The sequence below is a fragment of the Erigeron canadensis genome, chromosome 1 (genome assembly GCF_010389155.1).
Source record: "Erigeron canadensis isolate Cc75 chromosome 1, C_canadensis_v1, whole genome shotgun sequence".
In the NCBI taxonomy this organism is placed as follows: Eukaryota; Viridiplantae; Streptophyta; class Magnoliopsida; order Asterales; family Asteraceae; genus Erigeron; species Erigeron canadensis.
The window spans coordinates 31,170,725-31,181,323 of record NC_057761.1 but is presented as its reverse complement, the minus strand read 5'-3'; the positions used below and the strand labels follow the sequence as shown (position 1 = coordinate 31,181,323).

The window sequence follows — 10,599 nt, the reverse complement described above, 5'->3', positions numbered from 1 at the left end:
GAAATAAAAAATCAAGTTTCCGTGATTGTATACTGACAGTGAGTATAGATCTATGACTCATCTTATTTTAAATTTTTGAAGGCAGTAGTTTTTTCTTTTTATTTTAATGATAATAATAGATATAACATCAATATCTTATAAAACAAAAAATTAGCCAAAAATATCTAACATATGACTATCGTCAATCGTCATCGTACCTCCATTTAGTGACTAAACATCTTTTTCTTCACCATCAGGAATAGTTGCCAATCTATCTGAATCCCTTAGTGCAACAATGTGTTCTTGGAGATTCTGCTGAAACTGAATCTGCAACAGAGTTTGCATTGGATGTATGCATCCAGCTTGCAGAAGTTTACGTAACCATTCCACATCTACTGAACTCATAATTTCAAAAACTCCATGAAAAGAAGAAAACCCAGCCGCAGAGAATACTTCAACCATGTTCAGTGTCTCAAGTAATATCCAACCTGTTATTATAGAGGTTGGGTCGACAATCTCTTCACGTGGATTATTAAAATCCACAATGTCATCAGCAGGCAGGTTGAATCTCCTCCTCAAAGCAGCAATCAACCTACGTGCTTCCCAACAGTCGTTCTCAGTTGGGACATTCATAAGAAAGATGTCATTCAAAATACTTTCATCCATTTCTAACACTTCTACAATTGTTTTTACTTGCCTCTTTTCACTGTTATTTAGGGTAAATACATAAGATTGGCTTTCTTTGTTGAAATCCCAGGCTTTCAAATGTGTCATGTTGTGATGATCAGTTTTTAGTGTGCTAAAATCACCTAAGGGTGCTGGATCTAACAATAAGGTTCTTATTATATGTTCTCATAAGAAACACCTTTATAGTTCTAATGTATGTTAATTACTGAGTTCAGTTACTTTACCATTTATTGAAAGATTTGTTTATTTATAACTTTTCTTTTTCATAGGATGATTCTAAATAAAGAGTAAAATATAATATAAGGTATATCTTCCTACTACGACATCTAACTAATAATAAAATTAGCACAGTTAATGTCATCTATCTATTCAAATTCTCACCTGTCTATATCTCTTTACCTCTACTATTATTAACAAATAATAATAATGTTGATCTTAATGATGATAAAAAACGATAATATGAATAATTATATTTCTCCATTTAACTTCTTACCTATACATATATGTCTCTTCAGTATCCTTTTGATTTCTTATATATATCCTCACCCAACAACATAGGAAGATAAACCAGGATTAATATGAAAAAAAACAATGTGGGTGTTTTAAGAAAAGATATTCCCTGTTTTCCAAACTTACAAACACAATATGGTATAAACACCACTAAATGTGGAAGAATTCAAACATTTTACACGTTATCGATAACTAACAATAAAATTGTAGATCATGGTATGTAGTATGTATGTTATCTCATCAATCTGATAATTAGTAGTGTTTCTATTCATGCATGTGATACTAAGTTATTTAGCTGATGTACAGGAAACTCAAAGGATGTTAACATATCCAAAGCTGTAACAGAAGATGGCCTAATAAGGATTCAAAGATGTACAAATATAATCAGAGATGGAAAGATTCAAACATATTGTGGACTGCAAGTAACTAATACACAAATAGGTCCAACTACAAATAGTCTTAAGAACCCAATAGATTTGCATTCCGGTAATTTCATTGCACCTAATGGAAGTTTACAAAAATATTGGAGTCTAAAGGTAACAAAAAATAATCTTCCACCGGGAAAAAATCAAGTAGAAGGTAATGTGCTTTCATTGTATATCAAATTGTAACAATTTCATATACATAATCTGCATATGTATTTTCGATAACCCTATATACGTTTCTAATCTTATTAAGAATAATTAGACCCATGTTCAATCCCAGTCCATGATACAGTAGACAAGAGAGCACAAACCAGGTCAAATAACCTCGCTCATGCTATGCACAAAACGGATAAGACAGTTCACAAAAGAAAACGAACTACACAAGGTATAAGTGAAATTCTTCTTTATGTTTTTAATAAAGTAATATGTGGGTACCTATGCTGTTATGAATAATTAAACCCACTACAAATCTCAGTTCACAATTCAGTAGAGCAGGGAGCACAAGCCAGGCCAATCAACCTAACTACTACAAGTCACAAAAGAATACAAAGTGAAGTTTGTACTACTCCTAAAAAGGGTGTCAACGCTCGCAAAAGAAAAGAACCTACTCAGGGCGTAACTAGAAGAAGCAAAAAGCAATGAGGTGATGTTCAAATACAAGATATATAAGTAAAAGTCCAAAAGTGTGTGATATATATATATATATATATGTGGGCTCAAGTATGATGCTTTTACGAGTTTAACTTAAGAAACTTCCTACTGATATATATTGTATCACCCTCATGTTTATTCCCAGGTAAAAGGAGTAAATCTGGTGCTTCACATAATGAAGAAACATCAACAAAAAAACCTAAACGATCAGGTAAAAAACAAAATGAAAAGCACAAATTCTATTTAATGATCAACCATATCTAATATTATGTTATTTATAGGAATAAAAAAGAGAACGCGTCAGATGTCAGGTTTCACTTCATCAGGTAAAAAATACATATTCATACAAACTAAATTAGCAATAATATATCAAATTCTTGACATTTTGAATCTTTTTCATACCTGAAATATTAAACATGCACCTTTTTATGAGAAACTAATAAGGTTTATTCTACAATTGAAGGTGTACATGTAGCATGTCTTGATTTCGGACCACCAACATATATATGTACAAATTGTAATGCATTAATGTGGTATGAAGAAAGGTGTAAAAATACAAAGTTGGAGGGTTACCTTACATTTGCAACGTGTTGTCAGGAAGGAAAAGTCTTATTACCAAAATTGTTGGATGCTTCGGAACCTCTGAAGACATTGCTTGATTATGATCAACCTGAGACATCAAAATTTAAAGATAATATTAGGACTTACAATAGTATGTTCTGTTTCACATCTTTTGGAGCAAAGATAGATCACTCTGTGAACCAGGGCAGGAATTTATATACATTTAGAATAAGTGGCCAAAATTACCATTGAATCGGTTCTTTGTTACCTGTTGAAGGAGATCAACCAAGGTATGCACAACTTTATATCTTTGACACTGTAAATGAAACCAGAAACCGGATGGCTGCTTTTGTATCTGGTAATTCAACTGATGAAAGAGTAGATGAAAGAATAGTGGTTGAGTTAACTCAAATGTTGGACAATCACAATTCTCTTGCCAGGGCTTTCCGAATGGCGCGAGATTGGTGTGAAGAAAATAATAATAACAATTGTGAACTTCGTTTGTTGGGTCAGAGAACTACAATGAGGCAATATAATAAACCTACCGTATCTGAAGTTGCAGTCTTGATTACAAACGAATTTGGAGAGAATACAGAACCAAGAGATGTTATTGTTAGCCCAACAAGTGGTGGACTTAAAAGAATCTCTGAACTGCATCAACTCTATATGGCATTGCAATACCCTTTGTTGTTTCCTTACGGAGAAACTGGGTATCATAATCAGATACCATATCATAGGAACATTGGAAGGCGAAAAACAAAACGGGAAACAGTAACAATGAGAGAATTCTATTGTTACAGATATCATTATAGAAATAATGAAGGAACTACCTTATTGAGAGGAGGTCGATTATATCAACAGTACTTGGTTGATTCATATACTGCAGTTGAAGAAGAACAATTGAGATATACCCGGAATCATCAAGCTGAATTACGTGTAGACCTTTATAACAATGTATGTGATGCTGTGACTAAAGGAGATACGCGAGCTGATGCAGTTGGCAAGAGGATAGTTTTACCTACAAGCTTTACAGGCAGCCCAAGGTATATGGTTCAAAATTACCAAGATGTTATGGCCCTTTGTCGTGCTTTTGTAAATCCAGATTTATTTATAACATTCACAGCAAACCCTAAATGGCCGGAAATAGATAAAATGGTATCGTTAATCAGTGGCCATAAATCACATGATCGTTCAGAGTCAGTCACCCGTATTTTTAAAATGAAATTAGATCTCTTGATGGAAGATATTATGCAGAAGAAGATATTTGGGGAGTGCAAAACAGGTAAGTGGAAACAAAAATATGTATACATTATTATGGACAACCTAAATTCTCTATGCTAAAACCAATTTTCCATCTTAATTGGGCTAATAATGCATATTTTCTCCAGGGATATACACCATTGAATTTCAAAAGCGTGGGCTTCCTCATGCACATATCCTAATTTGGCTTGGTCCTGAAACAAAATGTAACACACCAGAGGAAATAAATGATATCATATCTGCAGAATTACCTTTGGAAAGTGAAGACCCAGATTTATATGAGGCTGTTTTAGAATTTATGTTACACGGTCCTTGCGGGGCTGATTCACCAAATGCTTCATGCACAGAAGATGGAAAATGCAAAAAACACTTCCCAAGGCCATTTTATCAGGAGACTACTATTGACGCAGATGGATACCCAGTTTATCAACGAAGGAATAATAGAGTATTTGTGCAGAAAGGTAAGACAAAACTCCACAATGGTTTTGTTGTACCATACAATCGGTATCTATTACTCAAATACAAAGCACACATTAATGTTGAATGGTGCAACCGATCTCGCGCAATAAAGTATCTGTTCAAGTATCTTAACAAAGGTCCTGATAGAGCAACAATAGTCATCCATGAAAATGTTGCAACTCATGGCCAATCCTCTGCAGAAAATATTCTTATCATTGATGAGATCAAGAACTATTTGGACTGCCGATATTTATCACCATGTGAAGCAGTCTGGCGAATGCTTGCATTCTCCATTCACTATTCTTATCCATCAGTCATCAGGCTCACATTCCATCTACCTGAACAACATATGATTACCCTTCGTGATTCAGAGAATCTACGGAAAAAGCTAAACGAAGAAGGAATTGAAAAAACCATGTTCACAGAATGGTTTGTATTAAATAAGGAAGATCCATGAGCACGTGAGTATACATATGCTGAAATACCGTCTAAGTATGTGTGGCAGAAAAAGTTTAATGTTTGGACATGGCGTGAGAGCAGGAAAGGTTGTATTGGTCGCATTGTTTATTGTAACCCGGCTGCAGGTCCACGATATTATCTGAGGATTTTGTTGAGTGTTGTCAGGGGACCACAATCTTATAAAGACATCAAAACTGTTAATGGTCCGGAGTATGCTACATACAAAGAAGCTTGCATTGCATACGGACTATTAAATGATGACAAAGAATGGACGGATTGTAACAACCGTCCTAGAAATGTTCTATTTAAGTTCTTAGAAACGTGCATATGCCACTGGATCGGCCAGACAGTTTAATTTATATGAGTTCTAGACGTACTTTAGATGTTCATTATGAGCTTATATGAACTTCAAATTGATCTAAATATTAATATTGTACGACGAGTTCGTGATTTCGCTCAATAATATAATATGTTCGGTTCGTAAATGTTAAAGGTTCATAAAAGAGCTCAGCTCAAATTAATTGCAAAATGGGCCTTGTAGTTGTGAAATTTCATTTTTATGGTAAGGTATATAAAGAAAGTGTAAAACCCTAAAAGTTTACTATTCATCACCTCCTACCTCTCTTCACTCACTCCCCACACCTTAAAACACACACTAAATTCATCTCCTGATTTTGGTTGGTTTGGGTGAAATCATTGATATCATTAGCTTCCTTGTAATCATCAAAACGTGTTTCTGTAATCGGTTTTGAGGTAACAACAACAAATCTTATGTTTTGATGAAATTAAAAATAAACTTTTAGACTTGTGTTCTTGATGATTTGGTCGATTTTGATTTCAAAAACGTGTTAAAGATTGATGGGTTTATGTTTAAATAAGTCTAGTAACTGTTTTGGCGATCAAATTTGGGTCGTAACATGCCTTAATCTTCAAAACTCGTGATTTTGTTAAGTTCAGTGTTATGTCCGTATGCCTTCTGCATCAAACGAAATTATCTTGTTCAAAACGAAATTAGCTAAACGAATTTAAGGTCTAACTTCGTTCAGTTCAGTCCAACGAATTTAAGGTCTAACTTCGTTCAGTTCAGTCCAACGAATTTAAGGTCTAACTTCGTTCAGTTCAGTCCAACGAATTTAATGTCTAACTTCGTTCTGTTCAGTCCAACGAATTTAATGTCTAAATTCGTTCAAGTTCAGTTCAAACAGACTTAAGGCTCACCTTCGCTCAGTTCATGTACGTAAAGTTCAGTTAAAACTATTTTGAGTCAAAATGTTCAAAGGACCAAATCATCAGTTCACCAAGGACATTTGTGATTTGAATAATCACTTAGACTAATACATGTACTGCTATATGGTTATTATGTGCATAGGAGTTCGGCAAGGCGTAATTGGATCCCGATAGATATACTTATCTATCTTTGTACTTGTTCACTGTACTAGTTCTATATATTGTACCAGATCACTGTGAGTTCACTTATTTCCCCTTTCGTACATTTTTAAAGTTCTTTATCGGGGACTGAAAAGCATGAAAACTATTTTGTACTTATATATATATATATATATTTTCTTGACTGTACTATGTTCTATCTTAAGACAGACAGACTATTTATGTACAGACTATTTTCAGACAGACTATGTACAGACAGACTATGTACAGACAGACTATTTACAGACAGACTATTTATGTTATGATACTTATTTTCTAAATGTGTGTTCTAGATCTTGAATGGGCAGGATCTTGAATACATTCTTGTGTGTACTTATTGTCTATGTATGAGACCTAAGACTTACTGCTATCAATTCATCTCCCACCTGTTCTGGGAATGGACCGTAGGTATTATGGACAGCGCTGTTAGGGTAGGCCCATCCTCATTCTCCTCAGGACAGGAGAATGCATATTACCTAGACTTATTGATCACCTGTTCTGATCACATGCTCTGGTCACCGGTTCTGACCTAGTTCGTACTTATATACTATCTGATTACATGAGTTCCCTGAATTTTCATAGCTCGTTATGGCCAAGCGGTTTAGCAGTAATAATAGACATACATATTAAGTACATTACAGATTCTAAACTATTGTTATTACAGCAAGGTACATTTGACAGCCGTACAGACTATATGACTTGACTTTTATACATACCAGTACTATGTATATTTATAAAATACTTTATGTGAATCTCACCAACTACTTTCGTAGTTGACCTTTGAACTTACATGCTTTTCAGGCTAGGTACTAGATCTTTAGCATAAGAGTCTTCCGTTCTAAGCTCATCCTTTTGGCGACGGTTCGTGCATACAAGTCCTGGAGCTACGAAGACCTTATTGCTATTCCAGTTCAAGTTCTGTTCGATGAGACAATTGTTCTGTCCCACGAGTTTGACTATTCTGATTCAGTTATATTCTGTAATAACATTTGTACTTCTGATCTAGACTTAATTATGATTTGTAATGACTTTGTTTTCTTGATCTTTGATTAATCTTAATGGCTGTGTGAACTTGTACTGTGTGCATTTGTACTTGTCTGTGCATCCCGTATATTCCGCTTTAGCGGGGTGTTACACGGATGCTATAAATGAGGCAAAGCTCTGGGCAACGGGTTCACAGCTTCGAGACTTGTTCGTCACAATTTTAATGTTTTGTGATGTACGCAGCCCGCTTGAAATATGGAATGAAAATTGGGAAACTTTATCTGAAGATATTTTGTACAGATTGAGACGACAATTCAAGTTTCCCAATTTACATCTTTCTGATGAACAAATCAAGAATTATTGTTTGGTTGAAATACAGGAAATTTTGCAAAGAAATGGCAAATCATTGGATGATTTCAGCGATATTCCAAAACCTGATGAAACCTTACTCACAGCTATGGATAATCGGTTGATACGTGAAGAACTCAGTTATAACCAGTCACAAGAAGCTCTGGAACATGAACAGCTTTTCCATAAGCTTAATCCTGATCAAATGACAATCTATGAGAATGTCATTGCATCAGTGCATAAAGAAAGAGGCGGTTTCTATTTTGTTTATGGTCCAGGAGGCACAGGGAAAACATTCCTATATAAAACTATACTCTCATGGTTGCGCTCAGAGGGAACAATTGCACTTGCAGTTGCATCTTCAGGTAATTAACAATAAAAAGTTCAGATTGACCTATTAAACATATATGCATATCACTCTTAACAAGTATATAAATAGAAACTATACGTATATATATCAAGTGATCAATAAAAAATTTCCTAATTTAATTACCTCTGTTTTCCGTTGTCTTATTATAGGGATTGCATCTTTGTTATTGCCTGGAGGAAGGATAACTCATAGTCGGTTTGTGATCCCATTGGAACTCATGGAATATAGTACATGTGGGATCAAGCAAAAAACACATTTGGCTGCACTCATGCAGCAAGCAAAGTTAATCATATGGGATGAGGCCCCGATGACACAAAAATACGCTTTTGAGGCCCTTGATAAGACATTGAAAGATATATTAGGTTTAAACAACCCAAGAAATAGAACACGGATCTTTGAAGGGTTGACAGTGTTACTTGGGTGGGATTTCAGACAAATTTTGCCAGTCATTCCCAAAGGGCAACGACAAGAAATTGTCCATTCCTGTATTAACAAGTCTATTTTGTGGAAGTGTTGTCAACTTTACACACTATCCCGAAGTATGCGTGTGAATGAATACTCTCCAACAGGGGAACTTGATAGGAGAAAACAGCAATTCAATAAATGGGTACTTGATATTGGAGACGGTGTTGTGGAGCAAAAACAAAAGAAGGAGAAGACGAACCTACTTGGGTCAACATTCCAGGGAGATTTCTTGTGCCATGCTCTGCATCTCCAATTGAAGACATCATCAACGCTACATTTCCTAACTTTGATGAAATGAAAGATAATGAGGAATACCTTAGAGAAAGAGCCATATTAACTCCAAAAAATTCTGATGCAGACGAGATCAATAAACATATGTTTGATAAATTAAACAGGCCCACTCGAACTTACAAAAGTTCAGATGAAGTATGTCGGGCTTCAACAGAAACATTGGAACAAGAAGAAATGTATCCAATCGAGTTCTTAAACTCACTAAATTTCCCAGGAATGCCCCCCCCCCCCCATGAATTGACTCTTAAAGAGGGCTTACCGGTTATGCTCTTACGGAATGTCAATCCAAGTCAGGGTTTATGCAATGGTACCTGCATGATAATTACAGATCTTGGTAAGTATGTGATTAAAGCAAGAATAATGACAGGTTCAAATTTAGGTTCCACTGCATTAATCCCACGAATAACCCTGACTTCAACCACTGCAAAATGGCCCTTCGTAATGAAAAGAAGACAGTTTCCCGTAAAAGCTTGCTATGCAATGACCATCAACAAAAGCCAGGGGCAATCACTCAATCATGTTGGGTTATATTTGTCTAATCCAGTTTTCAGCCACGGGCAGCTTTATGTGGCTCTCTCTAGAGTTACTCGACCTAAGGGATTACGAATTCTTATCGTAGATGACAATGATGTGCAACTCAAACATCATACACGTAATATTGTATATAAGGAAGCTTTTAATAATTTGTATCAGCTTAATTAAGAAATATATTTATAATTTTAGGACGTTTGAAATTAAGGAACACTTTAAAAACAAGATACATACCTTACTGTCGGCAGTTCATATCATCATTCTTTCCCAGGATCATTTTCTGTAAATCATCCTCCAAACATTTCATGATTCTACAAGTAGACTTCTAACCAATTATTTTCTGCATAAATTGCTCAAATCACATTATACCTTATAACATCAAATTATGTAGGACATCAACTCATAGTTAACTAACTTGGCTTATAATATGTTTTCATTATATTTGGATTGAAAATCTTTATTAGTCAACACTAATAACACAAAGATGAAGTCTATATCTAATTAGACAAGGACTATCGCATTCTACGTACGTAATATATCTTATGAATGATCAGCTCATAATCACAAATTCAAACATGTGAGTACGAAATCAGTATAAAATTTATATCAAAAGACTATCTAATACATTATTAAATTAAAAAACATTGACGTATGTACCAATTCAGCATTGTACAGTAGTAACAAAGGTTTATGAATACACTCTCAACAACAAAAATGGATTTCACAATCAATAATATGATGCATCAACCATATATAGTTACTAACAAACAATGTACACTTAACATAAAACATATGATCCATTCATAACTGATATATACATTACCCATTCATCATAAAAGAAAGAACAAAACAGGGATTTAGTAAATCCTGGAACAAAAAACAGACCATCTTTTCAAATTGTTATATATATATATATATATATTAATAAGCACATCATTGTGTTACCAAATGAAACATATGCTGACCCAAAAAACAATCAACCCCACACATCTTCATCATCTTCAGAAACATACTCCCCATAACCCGCTTCTTCTCCAGCTTTTTCCAATTCCTGAGAAAAATACTTACACACTTTCCCTGGAACTTTCCATGTGTTACAAGGAATGCTGTTAAGCTGCCTCAGCACATCCAAACTACCCGAATCAATCAACGTCTTTGATGGATACCAACGCCTATGCCCATTACCCCAACATA

The 10,599-nt window shown here is 34.8% G+C and overlaps 1 protein-coding gene across 1 annotated transcript; it reads left to right on the top strand.

Moving 5' to 3' along the window:
• Positions 1-3,152: 3,152 nt before the first annotated feature.
• On the top strand, positions 3,153-8,881 carry LOC122589793. Its single transcript, XM_043762120.1, has 5 exons — positions 3,153-4,095; positions 4,202-4,961; positions 5,073-5,269; positions 7,541-8,113; positions 8,268-8,881. Exons 1-5 carry the CDS (start codon positions 3,153-3,155, stop codon positions 8,879-8,881), a joined length of 3,087 nt encoding a protein of 1,028 aa, XP_043618055.1.
• Positions 8,882-10,599: the final 1,718 nt, after the last annotated feature.